The following is a 20,921-nucleotide window of genomic DNA, read 5'->3' on the forward strand; positions in this document are numbered from 1 at the left end:
CTTTTTGAAAAATGTTGGTGATCAGATTTCAGTATTAATATTTTTAAATTGGTGCATGGATAATACAATTATAAAATTTACAACCGTTTCATACCCTTCGTTGCTCAAATCTTAAATACTCGAATTAATCTGTTTCTCAAAATTCTCTTATTTACTCTTGGGGAAATTGTATTTTTATTTGTATTCAGCAAAAAATTTACAGCTATCTTGAAAACAAGTAAACTGCTTTAGAAATACACTTATATCCTAAATGCAAAATCTTTCTGGTTTACTTGCCACTGTAAATTTCTTTCTGATATTATTCAAAATTAAATTTGAATCTTTGAATTTTTGGTGATATGAAAAAGTTGAAGTCTATTTTCTCACTGAACAGAATTTGCTAATAGTGAACTTCAATATGGAAAATACTATTCATAATGACTTGTTTTAGTGAAAAACCAGTTTCTGTTCTTTCTAATATGATAGTACTGACTAAAAAATATACAAAGCTTTTTGATATATCCATAATAGCAAGATACCAGGAAATTTCTTTCATTGTGGTCTTGCACATTTTTGGTTGTATTTATTCCTAGGTTTTTGGTGTTATCTGATATTATGCTCAATTACTATGTAGAAATAGAATTTGTTTTCATATATTAATCTTGTATTCAGCCACTTTGCTTAAATACATTATTTTTAGTATATTTTCTGTCAAATATATTGAATATTATATATGCAAAATTATATCATGAGAATAATGTCAATTTTCTTCTCTTTTCTAATTCTTATTCTTGTTATTTATTTATTTGGATATTTATTTTTTTGCCTCATTGTCCTGATTACTATTTCCAGTACAATATGAATAGTGATGGTCATATCAAGCGTCTTTTTTCTAGTTCATAGTTTCAATGTGAAAACTTTCAACATGTCATCACTAAGTAAAATGTGTCCTATAGGTCTGTTGTAGAAACTCTCTGTGTATTAAGGAAGTGATCTTTCTTAGCATTTTACAAGTTACAATGTTCTTGGTGATGGTGGTGATGGTAATGATGAATATATATATGTGATTTCAATTTTGTCAAATTCTTTTTATTCGTATAACATTAACATGAGTTTATGTTAATGTTATATGATTAACTGATGTGCTAATACTAAACCTTTCATACCTAGAACAAATAATGCTTTTTTACTCTTTTTTTTCTTTTTTTTTTTTTTTTGTGGTACTGGGGTTTGAGCTTAGGGTTTTGTGCTTGCAAAGCTGTGCTTTACCACTTGTGCTACACCTCCATCCCTATAATGACCTTTTAAAACATATCAGTATGTTTGCTAATATTTTGTTTCATGTTTTTCATTTGTACCCAAAAATAAGTTGCACCTTTAATTTTATCTCTTGTATAGATCTTTCTTCAGGTTTTGGTATGAAGATTTTGTCAGCCTTATATATTTGGTTGGAAAGTGTTTCCTCTGTTTCTATTTATTTTGGAAGCATTACATGTAAGATGGTATTTCTAAAAATGTTTCTTTTCACTGCATAATATATTGGGGAAATGTTCAATGTAAACTTAAAAGGAGTTGTATCTTGCAAATATTAAGTTGTTACTAAGATATCAATTACTTCAAGTTACTAACTGTACTTTTAAAATCTTCTATATCCTTAGTGATTTGGGGGAGGTGTGGCTTTTGAATTACTGAGAGAGAACTAAAATCTCTTATTGGGATTGTTGGTTTTTTTAAGAGGTTTTAGATGAGTTTGGCCTCCTCCTTTGAGGGTGTCTGTTAGGATATACACATTTTTGGGTAGTTCACGCATTGTCATGTGGTGTGCTTGCACCAGTTTGCTCTTGTGTAGTATTTTCATAATATAATTTTCTGATAATTTTTACTCAATGTTTCTGTGGTTTTATATTTAAAGTGTGTTGATAATAGTACACACTTAGCTATATATATTCTGTATTCCTTTCTGAAATTATTTTTCTTTTTATTTTACTATCCAAATTATTTGAGTATAGTTTTGTTTATACTATCATTTTTTATTTGTCCAGTCTATTATTCTATGTATTTAATCAGTTTTGTATCTTTATTGTCTTCTTTTGCATTAATCCAGTATTTTTGCTTTTCTATTTTTCCTTCTTCATTAGCTTGTTAATTAAGTGGTGGTTACCCTTTCCTATGTACTTCATTCCTTCCCGCACACATGCTTCCATATGAGACCCTTTCCTTGGCCTGAAGGGCCCTCTTTAGTAGTTATTTTAGTATAGATCAGTTTTTGAGATTTTAAGTAAAATTCTTTTACTTAAAAATTTAAAGGGTGACTTCTCTAGTTTTAGAATCCAGAGAAGTTCTTGGTGTTTATTCCATTTTATTATTTTCTCTTCCAAATTTTAAATTCTGTTTTCTTCATAGAAGATAGTGCCTTTCTATCTTCATTCCTCAGATTATGGTTCAGGTTTATTTTCTGTTGTTTTTTTTTTTAACCTGGATATGATTTTCTTTGTATTTACCTTGCTTGGGATGAGGAAGGCCACACAGCTTCTTGAATCTATGCTTGGTATCTTTCATAGGTTTTGTAAATTCCTTATACATATTTGTTTCAAATGGTTGTTCTTTTTCATTGTCTCTCATCTTTGGAGGTACAAGCACTCAAACTACATATTTTAGAATTATTACTATTTCACATTTATCTTTTACATCCTTTTAGAAACTTCTCCCTTTTTTACATTCTGTGGTAGATTTTTTTATTTTCTACTTTTTAATTGACAGAATTATATGTATTTATAATGTGCAATTTGATGTTTTGAAACATGTGCAATATATGTGAGATTTTATATATATATAATATAATATAACATATTTACATAGTAGAATGACCAAGTCTAGCTAATTACCATATGAATTACTATACAAAATTAAAATTTTGTAGTATACTTTACATAACCTCTTACCATAAGCACAAGACCTATCTAACTAGAATTTTCCTATTTTTGTAAACTTATTTATGTAATAAAAACAGTTGCCTTTTGGATTAAGTCTTTTAGACTTTAAGATATATCAGATGTGCACTGAGGACATAGATCAATGACAGAACTCTTACCAACACTTTGTCACACCTCTGCCTCAATATCATGACACATTGTCACTTGTGTTTTTACTGTCTGCCTTAGACTATGAAGTCCTTAAGAGTAGGGATTGAACATCATCTAGCTCTGTTTCCCCAGGACCTGACCCATGTTGGCACCTGATAAATGTTTATTGAATTAGAAAAAAAATGCCTGTATCAATCTGCTGTGAAATTTTCCCTTTTACTTATTTGTTGCCTCTGAAACATGATTTTGCTCAACAAGTAGCTACCCAAAGACACCTTGATAACTAACAGTCATTTTGACTTACTTTTATTAAGTAATAGTTTACTTAATTTATTCAGTACCAAAAACTGAAGAATCTGAGCATTCACCCTATATTCAGTTTAACATGGTAGGCTACCACACTTCCGTAGATGCTGGCAGAAGAATTCACTTTCCCTTTGCCGTCAACTTCCGTGTTGGGGAAGGGATATGTGAAGAATTTCCTCCTCATATGCCTTAGCCCAAGTCTCCATAGATTTTTATGTTCTAGAGGAAGTTGTTGTGTTTGTTATATTGGACAGAAAACAACTTGCTTTTAACCCCAAAGGAACACCATCTTTATTTTCTAAGTCTGCTGGTTATATTAACATTTTTGAAAAGATAGCCTGTCCCATAAATCATGAAATGTTAAAGACCCAAGAAAAATTAACTCTCGCAATACCTATCCCTTATTTTTGCAAGAAAAATTTCCTTAGAATACACTACTACTATGTCTGCGCTAAGAAATCTAACTCACAGGCTGGGACAAAAGTCTGTTAGATTAGCCTTGCAATGTTTATAACTAACGTTACTGTTAGTAGCCCAGGTATTCTCCTTTAGCTTCTGTATTTACCTTTCACTGGCTTAAGACTTGAATCTACATACAGATATTATACACATTCCTTCTTATCCTATAATGAAGAAGTATAAGGCATTTCTGACCTGCAAAATGATCTTGGCCAGTGAGCTGAGGTTGATCCTAAGGGGCACAGTGGTATAGGTATCTTATAAATGCAAACCCTCTTTATGGTACTATCTGCCCCATGGGCAGTGAGGAAAATATCTAGAGGTAGCTGACATGAGAGGTCCAGGACCTACATCCTTGATAGACTTATTAAAGTTAAGGAAGATGGCTCAAATTCTAGGCAGAGCTTCCTGCAAGAGGATAGCCAACCAAGCAGAAAGTTAAATTTAAGATGTTTACAGCATTTTAATAAAGTCCCACAGGGATATTTTCCTTGTGAGGAAAGCGTTCAGGGCAGTTTGATGGACAAAGGATTATTAATTCCTCTCTCCCATACCTCCCAGAGTTTATTGTATTCCTTTCAAGGCATTGGGCTGTTATTTTTAATCCACCTCTTCAAAATTAGGGTGACTCACTTTAGTAGCCACATAGTCATTCACCTTTTCTATAATTGAATTCTAATTCTCTAAGTGAATTTAAACCTAGACTTTTAACTTAGAAACTTCAGGAACAAGGCTCATATGCACTTTTGTAAAACTTAACCAGGATTAATTTTAATAGTCTAAGTCCCCATTTGGGCAAGCTGTACTCCTGTGAATATGTCAATTGTGCTGACATTTTCTTGCTTTCAGGATAAAAAAATACTCATCCTGCCAGGAATGACAAGGAGAGAATCCTGAGTTGTTAAAATTGGTTTTTGTTTCCTTGTATGTTTTTTTTTTCTTATTAATACCTAGGAAGTAGCTGCAAACATATGATCCTTTTCTGAGAATAGCCACATTCATTGATCAAATTGCTTTATCATGGTTTGTAGACAGAGGAGGTAAGTGAGGTAGAGTCAGACTATCAGTTTGTTGTTAAGTAACTTTTGTGATCAAAAGCACATAACTATTAGACTCGAATAATCCAGAACCTGAAAAATTATGCTGACTTAATTAAGGACCACATTTGTACACCCAAAGTCAGCCATTTGATATTCTGAAAGGTGTTAGCAGTGGTCTGGGGTTGAAGATGTAATGCGAATTGTCAGGACAGAGACAAAGATCTATAAGGTGGAACCTCCAGTATAAGACAAGTTGATAAAGTAGAGTCACAAGTCTGACACACATTTCATAGTTTTTGTATCAGAAAGAGGGAGGCCCAGTCGATGCAATTCTGTTGTTCTCATCAGGGTCTGGACCCTTACTGTGAGAATTCACAGGGAACATCCCAGGAAATTCAATAAAGATGTATGATTTATTGATGGCTCAAGCAGGGTGTCTTTAGTCTGTCAGTGTGAGGCCATTCACAATGGCCCAAGAGTAAGTTGGATTTCAGCTTAGCTTAACCATCCTGAACCAGGTCCAAGAATGTAGGGAAACCTGGGATAAGCCAAGTCTCTTCAAACCAGCAGTTTTGGTTCAAGCAGTGGAGCAGAGATGAAGTTTTCCAAAGACAGATAGCAGCTAATTTTTCATGGAAAGCTGACTTGCCACTGAGGCCAGGGTGGCTGCAGTTTTTAGAATACTTCTTTTTACAAGCGAAGCTTTTGGGGACTTTCCTCCCTTGTTAGTTATTGAATCTAAAACTGGGAATATCAGGCCAGAGAATTGCCAGATCTCCAAGTGCAGGTTGCTTAGTTTCTAAAAAGAGTCCAGTATGGGTGTGTGGATATGGCTCACTGACAGTGTTTTCCTAGCATGCAAAGGAGGACCTGAGTATGATCCCAAGCACCAAACAGAAAGAGAAAGAAAGAAAGAAAAGGAAAAGAAGGAAGAAAGGAAGGAAGGAACTAAGGAGGGAAGGAAGGAAAGAAAGAAAAGAGAAAGAAAGGAACGAAGGAAGGGAAAAAGAAAAGGGGAATGGGAAGGGAAGGGAAAGGGAAGGGGAAGGGAAGGAAAGGAAAGAAAAAATAAAAAAGAATCCAGTAAGAAGTTACTAGCTGCTTTTCACTAGGAGTTTATCTATCTGGCTGCTGTGTCAGAAATGCCACAACTCAAAAGTTACAAGCGATGCCTCCAGGTGAAGCTTGCCCCCATTTTGACATAAGTTCTAGTTAACAAATTCATCATCAATCAAAGACACTTTATTGTCTGTCATACTGTGGGTATTAGATCTTTTTAGTAGTGAAGAGCTGAAGAGACTGGAGTATTTCAGCTACTGTATGGACTGAGTATTGTACATTATTCCGTAGGATACCAAGAAACTGTTTAAAAAATCAGCTCCAGAGCTTTGTCTAGGTTGATCAGCCAGCCCCCCCTGCTGGTGTGATAACACCTGCCCTAATCAGAATTAAAGACTTTAAATAAATGAGATATACTTTGGAAGTCATTTTGACTGGGCAACCAACATGGTGTCATCTATATAGTGAAAGCTTTGAATGTTAGAGGGTAGAGGGGCTCACACTAAGTCCTGACCCACTGCTCATCTTTCCAAAGGTGGCAAAACACAAGAGAACTTGTCACATTAGAACTTCTCTATCTATAACTCTTCCCCTATTTGGGATAACCCCCTCTGGCACTTAGGGAAAAATAAAGCTCATTTCCAAGTCAATTACTAGCATACATTCAGTTGTAGAAACAATGACAGCAGTACCCCGGCCTAAAAAAACAACTCACAAGCTAATATTTGTTCTTCCCGGCACTATGAGCCACGTCCAAACCTCATCCATTGAATCCATATGTCCATAACTCATGGGTCTTTATTTTTTCCTTTTCTGGTGATAGAACCCAAGACTTTGTACATTCTAGGTGAGTGCTCTACCACTCACCAGCCTCTTTTTTGAATGAGAGAAACACTTTCCCTACCTTCCCCAGACTATCAGCCATGCAAACATCCCTGAAATGGTAGTCTGATAAAAAGGAAAATATTGTCACAGGATATGAAGATGTGGAGGACCCAAAGAGAATTATCTCCTACCATTAAGTGCTTTTTATATAGTAATAATGAACGTTTAAAATGATGATAAATAATACATACATTTTATTGTTTACATTGTTTAAAAAATAATTCCAGCAGCAACTTTAGTGAGCCTATATCTCAATCCCTGATGGGGAGAAGTTTTGCTACTTTGTCATAAAGTAACTATAATATTTAGATAGTGAATATCTAAACACGTGTGAATAATCTGAAGTTAACATAGTGATCTACATTGGCACTTCCAATTTCACTATCTTAAATGTGAGGTAAGTTTTATCCAATGATTTTATTTGTTGACTTAATATAATAGATTTTAAATTTACTTCTCTCATGCTGTCTAGAAGCCAACATACAAAGAATAAACACAACTCTCTTTACATTTAAATAATAAATACTTTTTGAGTCCCCAAACCCAGAGAAAGTGAGAAAAGCTAATATCCTACCATAAATACAGAAAACAGCAACAGTCAAATTTGTATTCTTTTTGTCTCAGTCCCAAGTCAAATTCATAAATTTGCAGTAATAATTTTTGAGAAGGAGGTAAAATGTATGAATCTGGACAATTTTCATCTGGGGTTTATTTTTGATCCCTATCTCAAATTAACCTCCCAGGGTTTTAAATGTTACAGTACATCATAGGAAAACAAACCTGAGCTACTGAAGAAACAAAGGAAAAACAGAAGTGGCATGTCTGGTTTAGTGAAGAGAGATATAAGCATAGAACAGAAGTCTCCAACAATATACACAGTTATGCTTTTGTTTTGGGGGTTGTCAAGAGGGTTTTAGAAAGAAATTAGAAGTTCATAACAGACTGAATTTATAAACTGCAAAAATTATGACATGCTACTAAAGATATCATGAAATGTTAGAGGAAATTTTTTTTTTGGTATAGTAAGAGTCAACTTGGGCAGAAGGGGAAACTCTTGAGACAGGGCAGGGAGGAGCAAGTAAATGGAGTAGGGCAAATGTAGTACCACATTGCTTTCAGAATTTTTAGGGCCTGTTCAACACTCACTGACTAGAGGTTTAAGGCAAGCAAGTCTACTTCCTTGTGTCATGTGTCAAATTATTTTAGATAGTATGAAAAAATTGTACATGCACATACACATTAACAGCTATGCTATTTATAGCTCCTGTTTTCGATAACTTACTTTCTAGTCTCTCCAAGTGAAATTACAGAAGAATGGTTTCTTCTCTGATCGAATGCCAAATATCTTCATATCTGATCAAATGTTTAACTGTGAATCTTGAGTTACAAAAGTATTCAAGTTAATTTTCAATATATAAGTAAATTTGACAGTAGTAATCTAGTAACCCTCAGTTGTAAATTAAGGGCTATCTGGATAGAGGTTTTCTTAAGCAGTAACTAAAATTTGTACCAATGTACAGTGGCAAGCATGATATCTTAATACACATTTTTCAAACAGCAGTATGTTATAACTCTTAGCCAATTCCTCCTGACATAGTAGGTAATGCCAAGTGTACCTGTTATTAATAAGCTTGCATTCACACAAATATATAGCCTTGGTTACATTTTCCGCTATCTTTATACAATTACTAAAATCATCTATTTTATTTTAAACCTCCTCTTTCTGCTTCTAGCAATTTCTAAGAGGAAGTCTTTAAAGAATTATTCTGGAATCCTATAAAAGTTTGTGGCCTTACCTTCTAACCAAAAAATAAATTTTTTCAAAGCATTCTGCACTTTTGATGTAAAATTAAAGACCAAAACAAAATAAAATTTTTTCCAGACTTTATTCAGGCCTTCCAAGGAAGAACCTTCTTTCAACATCTGTATGATAAGGCAGAGAGGTCACTGTGTTAGAGAAGGCCTTTCCTGGTTGCAGACAGAAAACATCTGGATTTCCAGAGAACTTTGAAAAGGAGGTGACTTGGCAGGTGTTTAAGAAAAAACCAAATTGTTTGTCCATATAAAAATCAGTGTAAAAGTCAGACTTCTGGCCTAACAACACTGGTTTTTTGCCTCAGCCACTTGTCAGGTGACATGCTGCCTTTGTAATGTTGCTGGCTTCATGTCTTCATATCTTCCCTTCATTTTAGCAGTTTTCATCAGAATAAGAATACTAATTTGATTATAGCTGACATCTGGTGGCCCTTGATCTTCCCTTGAATAAATCTACATTTTCACTTATTTTTCCTTTAATAAAAATAGCAAAAAAAATCTGAGCCCTGAATCCTGTTTGCAATTTTGAATTAGATAGCAATTCTCTCTCTCTTTTTTAGTAGATCAGTCATCAAATTTATTTATCATCCATCATAAGCTCAACAAAGCATTTTGGTTGTATAAGTCAATGGGAGTTTACTGAATCCTGACATGATTTAACAAGTAGTTAACATTAACAGCTGAAATATATTGCAAATAATTTATGATATCTTATTTTCTTAACTTTCTCAGAAGTATCATAGCAAGTGCCCTTAATGTTAACTTTTTTATTCAAAAACATAACAGATTAAAAATATGATAGATAGTCTCTTGTTCCCTTTATTTGTAGAATCCCCCTGCACTATAACCATTGGTTTTTGGACTGTTACTTTAAAACCTTTTCTTTCTTTCTGTGAGTATGAGGAGGAACACTAATACTAATAGTTCTATCAAGAGTTCTCTCTCTCTCTCTCTCAAAAATGCTTTATTTAGGAGCACTAAAATTTGAAAAAAATTTACTTGCAAATAAAAATTATATTTTTTATTGTGTACATCATGATGCTTTGAGATATGCAATCATTGTGGAAGAGCTAAATCAAGCATATTATTAACTTAAATACTGATCATTTTTTGTGTTAAGAATGCTTAAAATTACTCTCTTTGTGATTTTCAAAGATAGAACGCATTGCTATTAACTATAGTTGCTATGTAATACATCAGATCTCTTGAACTTATTCTTCCTAATTGACCAGTAGTAATTCTTAAATCAGACATAACTGTGCTATATCTGCTACTAATCCCTACCTGGAAGGAATTTCATCAAATACTTAATGGAGTAGGGCTCTCCTATTTACATAATATTCAAATAACATGAATTTAATTAGATTTCCTAAGGCTAATTGGCTTAGGTACATCATTGTGTGGCCTAACTTGTCAGTACATCTTAGTCGCCTTGTCTTTCCAATGTTCTTTCAAAAGGCAGTCAAGAGACTTTGAAATCATAAGAATGGAAAGCTGCATTTATAGCTCCTTAGAACCTTCCCAATTTTAAGTAAAAAATGTGTTTACTCACTTTAAAACCTTTTTAAAAAGCAAATTAATTGTTATTCTGATTATCCTTTCTCATAGAGCTCCACAGAAGTTCATTCTAAGCTATATTGGATAACTCAATTTAACAAAATTCAGATAATTGTATCCTAAATATACAACACTAATATAATTAGTATAGTTTCATTGTAGAAAGGTAGACTAAATTTGGAAATTCTATAAAGGAACAGATATTTCAAGGAGAAGAAAGAGGAGGTTTCAAATAAGAATTTCAAAACTTAAGTTTAAACTGATTTTTCATTTAAACAGTTGAGTTAGAGAATAATACAATAATGATTTTTGTATTATTTTATTCATTGCCACAAAATACTATTTTCCATCCTCAGAAAATTTTTGAAATTTTGAAAAGAAACTAAGAAAACGCCAGCTTATATGCATTAAGGAAAAGTCAATACTAATTTATTAAAACATTATAAATTTTGAAAAATGACATTTGATTTAAAGTATTATACTTTGCATTATAAAGAATTAAAAAATTATTTCTCTTAGTTATGTCTAGACTTGACTCATAGTTACAAATAGTTAAATATGCAAAATAACCTGCACCTCATTTTAGAGCACTCAAATATTAAGTTTTCACTTCACCTGGGATGAAAACATTCATTCTGTTTTTTAGTGTGTTTGCATTAAACAGATACGTAGCCTCTCACAGCAGCAAATAAAAATTTCCTATAAATGAAACTCTTGAAATATTTTGTGAACATTGGTGTACATAGAAAATTTAAAGGGAACTTTGTAAAACTGATGCAAATTGAATTTTGTACATTCTAACGTTATTATTTGTGCAGGCTGCCTTAGAGAAAGAATGGCTAGCTTTAGATTCTACCCGCTTCCCTTCACAAACACTGCTTCTCTCAAACCAGCTGCACTGGCCAAAGGTAACATGTCATGGAAACTTCTGAGTGCTCGATCTTTGCTCATTTCTAAAGGTTATGCTGTGCTGCCATGATTAATAATACAATTTATTGACTCAAAAAACATAATTACTTTTAGAAGCTTTTGACTTCCTCCTCATCCCCAGATGTAATATTTCATGTAGCTTTTCTTTCATTTGCTTCTATTTTTTTTTCTTTATTTTGGATTTCTTTCAACACTTTGTTTCACAGTAGCAAAAAAAAAAAAAAAAGATATGCTTCAGCTGCGTATTTGGCAGTAGACTAAAATCACTAGTTGACAGCACTTTAAAAATACAAAAATATGCATTAAAAGGGCAGCAGCTGAAGATTCTCAGCCAGAGGTCAATGCGCTGCAATATCTGTGATTTATCTGATAATCTTTGAAGTTTTTGTTTGCTGAGATTTTTTTAGATCTTTGCAATTAATCATTTTGTATATGTGAGCAATACCAAAAAGCATATTCTCCACAATTTATAATAAAGGATATTTATGCATATTCAAAAATTTTTTTATCATTTTAATTTTATGCTAAGTTTCCCTGATGAGACTACTTGACAATGTGCATGTAAAATAATACAACATAAATACTGGAATTTTTCAATCTATGTTGCACTTATTTATATTTTTTTCTGATAAGAACTCTGGATCCTTGAAATATGATGATACTTCACTTAATTTACCAAGCTGCCCAGCTCAAGCATGGCTCTGTAATGAAAAAGAGAATTTGTTTTCATTGAAACACACACAGTTAAATAGCAGGTAAGTGAAATGGCTCTTCTAGGGGATCTTTTTTAGAGGATGAATGACAAAAGCATTACATTCCTTATGAAACTAGTATGTACTTTCACAGAAATGTATTTTCATAGAAATATATGTGAATTTATTTGTTTAGAAGATGGAAAAAATTTTTGTTAAAATATGAATTCATGGAGTTTTCAAGCATGAGAAAAATGTGTGAAAAAGAAGCATTGGAGAGCCACAAAGCTTGTGGGCTGGGGCATGAGGCAACTAAGTGTCATAAGCAAGTGGATTTCACCACTCCACAGGTAGAGATAAAGGTTGGAATAAAAATGTCAGTGCTGCGTTACTTCCAGCAAAAGGATTGAAATACGACTCACGTAATTGAAATGTAAACATTTTAAATTAATGACAGGCTTTTTATTACTTTTCAAGATAAAGTTCTTCTGTAACTTGAATGTATTTTATTTCTAGGTTTCAGACAACATAAACAACTTGTAGTTTTAAAAAGTGCTGACGTATCCACGTTGACTCAGTTAAAAATCATTTATTTCTTTTGCCAGATCAGAAAATAGAACTTTATCCTGGACACCTGAATCAAAAACAAGTAGAAACAGTTTGCTAAAATCTGAAAAAGAAGAAAAAATTTCAGAAGAATGGTATGTGGTCTATTTTATATAAAAAAATTGAGACTGATAAATATCCTAGTGAGATATTTTTCAGGATTCAAGAATGGCTTTATTAGTTTTTAAGAAACTAAGCATCTGAACAGATTACAGCTTCTCAAAAGGAAATACAAATTTATTTTGGTATGATATAATTCAGGCATGTATATCCATATCTGAATGTTTTCTGCCTTTACTAAATTTGCCTTTCAATAGGGGCTTCAAGGATATTTCTACTGCTCAGCAAATGCTGAAGAGGGCAAAGAAAATGAAATCAAAGAAATTAAAGAAAAAATTAGGTGAGTAATTAATGCTCCTTGAATAATAACTGCATTGCACTGAACAGAGTTCTTTTAAAATATATTTTTCATATTATGTTTGATATGAGTGCACACATGACTATGTCTTAAGATAGTAAGAAATCAAACTGCATGACAGTTAAAGAAAATTATGTTATTATATTGAGTGATTTATTATATTCATTGATTTTAAAATTGTTTCCCTCTGCTTCTTCATTATTTTGGGATTGATTATTCTATCTATTCTGTACTGTGAGGATTATGTTAGAATTTATTTCTAACCTCATTCATTTGAGGCAAGTTTTATTCTAAAAAGCAACTAATTCATGTGCTTTTTTGTGAGTTCATAACTTACATTATTCCAAAAACTAGACATCACATTTATGTATTTTAGCTATTAAGATTTCACAACTTGAAGCCTTGGAAAAGAAGCACAATTTGTACCTTTGAGGATATTAATGATCTATAGCATTCAAAGGTATCCTTTCTCCTTCCTATTTGCCAAACCACTCTTCAAAACATTTACCTTTCTTTGGGCAGCTCTAGTCATTGTAGTATAGCTACTTAACATGTAGATCAATTTGTACAAGTCAGGGCAAGGAATAGGAAGTGTTCATGATTTTATATCTTTACTTAGGACTATTTAATGTTATTTGCTTATTGCACATAACTTTGCATTTACTTCTGGCTTTATAAATTTGTTAATTTATAGGCTCAGTGTATGTAACATGACTTCTTATATTTCTGAATTTTTGTTCAGCCTAAATGAAGTCTGAACTTATCCTGTAGTTCTAGCTTATGTGAACGTGTGAACATATGAAAATTTTTTGTCTTGAGTTTTCTATTTATTACATTTCTATTTTATTATTTTTTATTACTAATTCAATTGAATTCTGAGAACTGATATTTGTTGGCATATCACCAACCAGCCATTGAAAAATAACTGGTGATTAATTTTTTCCATAAATATTTATCTTTCCTTTCTTTGTGTTATGTTAATCCTCTTAATTTCATAATTTATCTTTTTGATAACTGTATAATTGGCTGTATACCAAAATTTTGTCAGGTTTAAAATATTGAAATTTTAAACACTTTGACAGAAAATATAAGGAAATACTGTGCTTTTCAACTGGCTTGTGTCTGCAACACTCTTATTTTGTAAACTATTAAGTTCATCAGGATTATGTGAACTGAATGCTGTGTGGTGGCTACCATTGAAATGGTACTGCCAAACCTTTAGCGATAGTGAAACTCCTTTACTTCTGGGGCTGTGGAATCCGGCAAGACAAATCAGAAGGTTTGATAAATTCCTCAATTGCTTTGGTGTCTGTTTCTATCCATCAATTGCTTTGGTGTCTGTTTTGAAGTCATGTTATGTACATTGAGCCTATAAATTAACAAATTTATAAAGCTAGAAGTAAACGCAGTTATGTGCAATAAGCAAATAACATTAAATCGTCCTAAGTAAAGATATAAAATCATGAACACTTCCTATTCCTTGCCCTGACTTGTACAAATTGATCCACATGTTAAGTAGCTATATTCTCTATATGGTGATGGAGAACGAGTAGGTAACAGGGTGGAGGAGTTAGTTTGATTAAAGCACAATATATACAGGCCTGAAGTGCCAAGGCAAACCCCCCTTGGACTCTCAGTATATACTTAAATGAAGGGCAGGAGGTAAATAAATAGTTCTCCATACATAAAAATGGCAGAATGAAACCTGTTGAAACTGTTGTAAGAAGGGTGGGAGAGAGGTGAAGAGGAAGAATAGTGGAGGGGTAAATCTAACAGATATATTGTAAGCACATCTGTAAGTAACACAATGTGTACCCCTAATAAAAAATTTTGAAAATATAGCTCTTTTGAAAATAATAAAAATTTCTGATATTCCTGGAACAAGTTCAAATGTTCAACAAATAATTATTACCTATTTATGTTCAGGAAAATTTGTTAGATCTATTTTTAAAAGATATTTATATTATCTGCAGTAGCTTCCTACAGTGGAAGCTAAGATAAAAATTTATCTTGTCAGTCAGACTTTCCACATGATTCTTTATCTCTGTAAATATATTTGTCTTTCTTGCTAATTCTTATAAGTGAAAACTTGTTTTGTTTCTATTTAATACTTTTTGGAAAAATCAGCATAGAAAGTAATGTTTTAGGAAAGGATTCTATAAGCAATGTATGCTCATACATAAATGCTATGGCTTTAGTGGCCTCAATTAGATATAATTAGACAAAAAAGAAACTTCTTTCTGTCAGTCACAAGGGGGCAGGTTAGGGTAACAAATGAAAAAGGATACTCAGTAGTCAAACTCGATAACCACATCATTAACTTAGTGTTTTCACAGTGGTCATTAGGCATGCCCTGTTAGGTAAAAATCCTAATGGCAACTGTGCCATCTTATGGGAATTATTACTCTTATTGCATCCCAAATCACATCCATAAAACTGGATGAGATTCTTTGAATATGCTATAATTTTAATTTGCTTTGTTTCATCAAAATAATATTAAATGAATGAAACAAAAGAAAATTCAGATTTTCTTTAAAATCTGAATGCCCAAATATTAAATTTAATAATGAGCTTTGTATTTTCCTCATTCTCTTCCTCCATTTCCCCTTCACAACAGATTTAAAATGTTAAGAGAGGATTAAAAGTGAAAAAGGAAAGGACATCTGAGGGATCTTCTCCAGTTATCTCTTCTATTAGGTTGATGATGTAGCATTTATGTCACTTTTATCTCTGAGTAAATTATTTAAGGTTCTTTTTCATGGGTTTTCTTCTTAAAGAATAAAAATTTTTCCAACCCTTTCCCAACTTTATAATTCAATCTCTTCTATGCCATTAATTTACTTGAATCTGTCCAAAATAATAGTCATAATTTAAAAACTTATACTCACTAATGAGCTAGAATAATGTTTTAAATGTTTAAATTCTGTTAAAAACTGTAAAGTTTACTAGAAAATTTCAAAGATGGAGATAGTATGTACCTCTTACATGGACAACTTGCCATCTTGAAATTTTCAAGCCACCAGAGGGCAATATTGTCTATAAAACTGCAGTGGGAGTAGCCAATTCAATGAAGGTAGAGAGAGTGGCAGGAGGGGTGAAAGAGAGTAAAAACTATTAATTAAATTGAATAAGGTATGTACTACAGTCTAACAAAGCAATGATTCTCAAGGAAGTGGAGCAGAATGCACAGAGTATGGAAGCTTTAATTCAAATTTCTGCTATGAAGAAGCACAGAGCAAGTTGCTTGGTAGCAAGCACTTATTGTTTGCTGTTTATATGCTTTATATGTCTTTATTTGGCAAGGAACATAAGTCACAAATATCTTGTTTACGGAAAGAATACAAATAAGGCAAAGAGCAGACAGTTAATCAATTTAAGAAGGTGGTATGCAATGGAATCTTGCAGATAGAGGGAGAACACTGCTGAGAAGGCCGATTAATAAACAAGGAAGGAAATATAAACGTATGTGGACAGCTGTGAGGGGAGACTCAGTATTGATGACTTCTACTGGTATAAGTGAAGCCATCTGCTTTAAAAAGAGGAGATATGGGATAGAAGAGGGAATTGATTGGAAGCCACTGAACGAAGTTCAAAATTGTCAGGTGAATTGTTAGTTCACCTTTGGGTTGTGGTTGTTATTTTTTCTAGGAAGTAATTGCTTTTTCCCTCATGACTGACATCAGCTCAAACCAATAATGATTAGTCTTGTTTTTATGGATTGTTTATTCATTTGTTTGTTTGTTTGTTTTCACTATTGCTTTGTGCACATTTCAGCATTTGGTGACCTGAATTGGAATTTAGCAAATACTGAGAAAAGTTTAGAATTCAGTATTCCAGTGAAGAATATCACATGTAAGGCGAGAGTTACAGGCTTATTGAAAACATGCAGGGTCAATAACCTAAGGGTAGTGAGCATAACTGGTAGCAAGACTGAGATGAACTGGATGGGGAAAGGAAGTGGGTGGGTGGTTTTGAGATAGAGCACTCCTCAGAGAGGAGGAGGTCTGTATGCATGGATTTAGGAGCAGAGCAGCTGACAAAAAGTTTTAAGAGTGAAGAACATGAACATAATGTCTTTTTACCACATTTATCGTATTTATGCTCACTAAAATTTAAGTTTTCATTGAGAAAAGGAAGAGCAAGATTAAAAAGAAAAAGGTTAATGTGGTTGTGAAAGAAGGGCCACAAGTAGAGATAAGAATGACTTTTCAGCTCTTTGTGTCTTCTAACACAGTGCCTGGTACCCAATGATCATTCAATAGTTGTATTCTGATTTTATCTCCATGAAGAAAATAGCTTGAGCTTTACTGAGAACGCTTAATCATAGTCAAGAATTAAGCCGGGTAGAAAATCAAGAAAGGCTCATTTTTTTAATGTACATTAAGCAATTGATGCGGCCTAGGAATGCCATCAGTTTTCTGAATGGTAATGTAACAAAGGACTTGTAAGTGAGAAGGATTAAAAAGGAAGTGCTGCAAAAACTTCAGCAAAATGAAGTTTGTTCCAGATTTATTTTATTCATTACACTAATTTCTAGAAAGAATTTAGAAAAATTTTGATCCAGTGTTAACTTCACTGTGCTCTTAACAAAGCAATAAGAAAGTCCATTCAATATTAAGAAGGCTGAGACACTACTTGGTCCTCCTTGTATTTTGATAATCTACCACCTTGCACTTGGTGGACACTCAATAAATGTTAACCAACTCAACAATAAATTGGGTAAAAGTCATTAATATGTATTTCACAGTGTATAGGTACATGACCGTGTGTGTATTATAGTCACTTAATTATAAGTTTACATTTGGGAAAGTGAATTTAATTAGTAAATGGTATGAGTTATAAGATGAAAAATTCTAGCTAATAATTTAACCTTAACATAAAACTTCTTTATAGGACTGGCACTTAGACAGGGGATGAAATATTCTTATTGATACTCTATTGACTAAAATTATGTTACTTAAATGAGATAATAGGTATAAAGCATCAAATATAGAGTCAAATGTATGACAGTAGCTTGGTTTACTTACCTAGGGGTTTCTTGAAATATTTTTAAAGGTATATTTAATACTTTTTTTCCTGATGCTGGGCAAGTCATCCTGAAGATACAGATTTTTTTTTCTTTTCCTTTTTTCTTTTTTTGTAGTACTGGGACTTGAACTCAGGGCCTACACCTTGAGCCCTTTTTTGTAAAGAGTTTTTTGAGATAGGGTCTCTGGAACTGTTTGCCTGGGTTGACTTTGAGCCATAGTCCTCCTGATCTCTGCCCCTTGAGTAGCTAGGATTAAAGACATGAGCCACTGGCGCCTGGCTACAAAGATTTTTTTTAAAGCAGCATAGAGCTGTTATTGATGATCATAGTGAAGCAGACTTAATGAGGAAAACTGACTTCACAAAGTATGCAAATGTGACAACCTGTACCCTTTACAATATCCTTACCTCCTGGCTTTCTTCCTAGACTGTGTATTTTGGATGGGGGTAGGGAGAATAGTGTCTCATTCACAGTGGTATTTCAAGAGACTATCAACATCAGGTTATTTTTCCCATCTTAGATTGCAATATCATTTGCCTATCATTACCCCTTTGGAATTTGAATTAATTTTTTGTGCTGCAATCTGAATGTGTTGAAATAAAGGATATTTATAATGTAGCATTCTCTGCGTGTTCTTTTTTTTTTTCCTTTTTCTTTTATTATTCATATGTGCATACAAGGCTTGGTTCATTTCTCTCCCCTGCCCCCACCCCCTCCCTTACCACCCAGTCTGCCCCCTCCCCACCCTAATACCCAGCAGAAACTATTTTGCCCTTATTTCTAATTTTGTTGTAGAGAGAGTATAAGCAATAATAGGAAGGAACAAGGGTTTTTGCTGGTTGAGATAAGGATAGCTATACAGGGAGTTGACTCACATTGATTTCCTGTGCATGGGTGTTACCTTCTAGGTTAATTCTTCTTGAACTAATCTTTTCTCTAGTACCTGTTTCCCTTTTCCTATTGGCCTCAGTTGCTTTTAAGGTATCTGCTTTAGTTTCTCTGCATTGAGGGCAACAAATGCTAGCTAGATTTTTAGGTGTCTTACCTATCCTCACCCCTCCCTTGTGTGCTCTCGCTTTTATCATGTGCTCATAGTCCAATCCCCTTGTTGTGTTTACCCTTGATCTAATGTCCACATATGAGGGAGAACATACAATTTTTGGTCTTTTGGGCCAGGCTGACCTCACTCAGAATGATGTTCTCCAATTCCATCCATTTACCAGTGAATGATAACATTTCGTTCTTCTTCATGGCTGCATAGAATTCCATTGTGTATAGATACCACATTTTCTTAATCCATTCGTCAGTGGTGGGGCATCTTGGCTGTTTCCATAACTTGGCTATTGTGAATAGTGCCGCAATAAACATGGATGTGCAGGTGCCTCTGGAGTAACAGTCTTTTGGGTATATCCCCAAGAGTGGTATTGCTGGATCAAATGGTAGATCGATGTCCAGCTTTTTAAGTAGCCTCCAAATTTTTTTCCAGAGTGGTTGTACTAGTCTACATTCCCACCAACAGTGTAAGAGGGCTCCTTTTTCCCCGCATCCTCACCAACACCTGTTGTTGGTGGTGTTGCTGATGATGGCTATTCTAACAGGGGTGAGGTGGAATCTTAGTGTGGTTTTAATTTGCATTTCCTTTATTGCTAGAGATGGTGAGCTTTTTTTCATGTGTTTTCTGGCCATTTGAATTTCTTCTTTTGAGAAAGTTCTGTTTAGTTCACTTGCCCATTTCTTTATTGGTTCATTAGTTTTGGGAGAATTTAGTTTTTTAAGTTCCCTATATATTCTGGTTATCAGTCCTTTGTCTGATGTATAGTTGGCAAATATTTTCTCCCACTCTGTGGGTGTTCTCTTCAGTTTAGAGACCATTTCTTTTGATGAACAGAAGCTTTTTAGCTTTATGAGGTCCCATTTATCTATGCTATCTCTTAGTTGCTGTCTGCTGGGGTTTCATTGAGAAAGTTCTTACCTATACCTACTAACTCCAGAGTGTTTCCTACTCTTTCCTGTATCAACTTAAGAGTTTGGAGTCTGATATTAAGATCCTTGATCCATTTTGAGTTAATCTTGGTATAGGGTGATATACATGGATCTAGTTTCAGTTTTTTGCAGACTGCTAACCAGTTTTCCCAGCAGTTTTTGTTGAAGAGGCTGCTATTTCTCCATCGTATATTTTTAGCTCCTTTGTTGAAATAAAGGATATTTATAATGTAGCATTCTCTGTGTGTTCTTGAGGAATAAAATTGTTTTGAGTAAGTTGAGTCAGACAGCTCTTTTAAATATTTTATATAAAATTAGTTGATCTTGATAATAGTGTGAGGAAAATGCTCTTGCTATCTTTGTTTTAAATATTAAAAAATCAAGTCACAGATGGATTGTTATTTGCCCTAGGAAGTGCCAAAGAAATAAAAGACATGTAGTTTTTTTTCAGTACACCACATTGAATAAAGGAGATCTAATTATGGATTCATCTGTAGATTTCCTATACAATCCACCTATTTCATGAAAGATTTAAAGTACTTTACAAGAATATGATGTTGGAAATACTACTATTTTTTATGTCATAACAGTGTATCTGTTAGCGTCCATGTGTCCAGTACCTACACTTATGTAGACATTGGTCTTGGTGCTTCACATGCATTATTTCATAAATTCTCACAGCAATACTTCAAAGTCAATATTACTTCTGTTGGAAGGAGAAGACAGAAGGTGAGCTCAATGTGTTCAGAGTCATACAGCTAGTAACAGTTGAAACTGGAATCTAACCCAAGTCTGTGGAATTGTAATATTATGGCTCAGAAATTAAGTCAAGCCAATAAGAAGGCAAGAAGAGCACAGGAGTAGAAACGTGGTTATAAGATACCACACAGTTTGTAATTCCGTGGGACTCTGTCTTCCCTTATTGATTAATGTGTCTTTTTGACATGTCAATGTTTTTGTAAATGAGTTAGATGATTTCATACCCATTCTAGAAATGTATACACATGCTTATTATTTTAGTGATAACTCCTATTGAAATAATATTTAAACCTCTAACTATTATACACTTTAGGTCACATA

At 33.4% G+C, this 20,921-nt stretch overlaps 1 protein-coding gene across 4 annotated transcripts in view; it reads left to right on the plus strand.

Annotated features, from left to right (window-relative positions):
• The window catches only part of Lrriq1 (leucine rich repeats and IQ motif containing 1), a 193,847-nt gene that overhangs the window by 85,117 nt on the left and 87,809 nt on the right, over positions 1–20,921 (plus strand). For 3 of the 4 annotated variants that reach the window (XM_074084065.1, XM_074084064.1, XM_074084066.1), the window contains 3 exons: positions 11,747–11,868; positions 12,411–12,506; positions 12,729–12,811. In XM_074084065.1, coding sequence (XP_073940166.1) covers positions 11,747–11,868; positions 12,411–12,506; positions 12,729–12,811 — 301 coding nt within the window. Of the gene's footprint in view, positions 1–11,001; positions 11,151–11,746; positions 11,869–12,410; positions 12,507–12,728; positions 12,812–20,921 lie in introns of those variants that run through there. The other variant, XM_074084067.1, reaches the window with a different exon arrangement.

This window comes from Castor canadensis, chromosome 8 (assembly GCF_047511655.1).
Source record: "Castor canadensis chromosome 8, mCasCan1.hap1v2, whole genome shotgun sequence".
NCBI classification, from domain to species: Eukaryota; Metazoa; Chordata; class Mammalia; order Rodentia; family Castoridae; genus Castor; species Castor canadensis.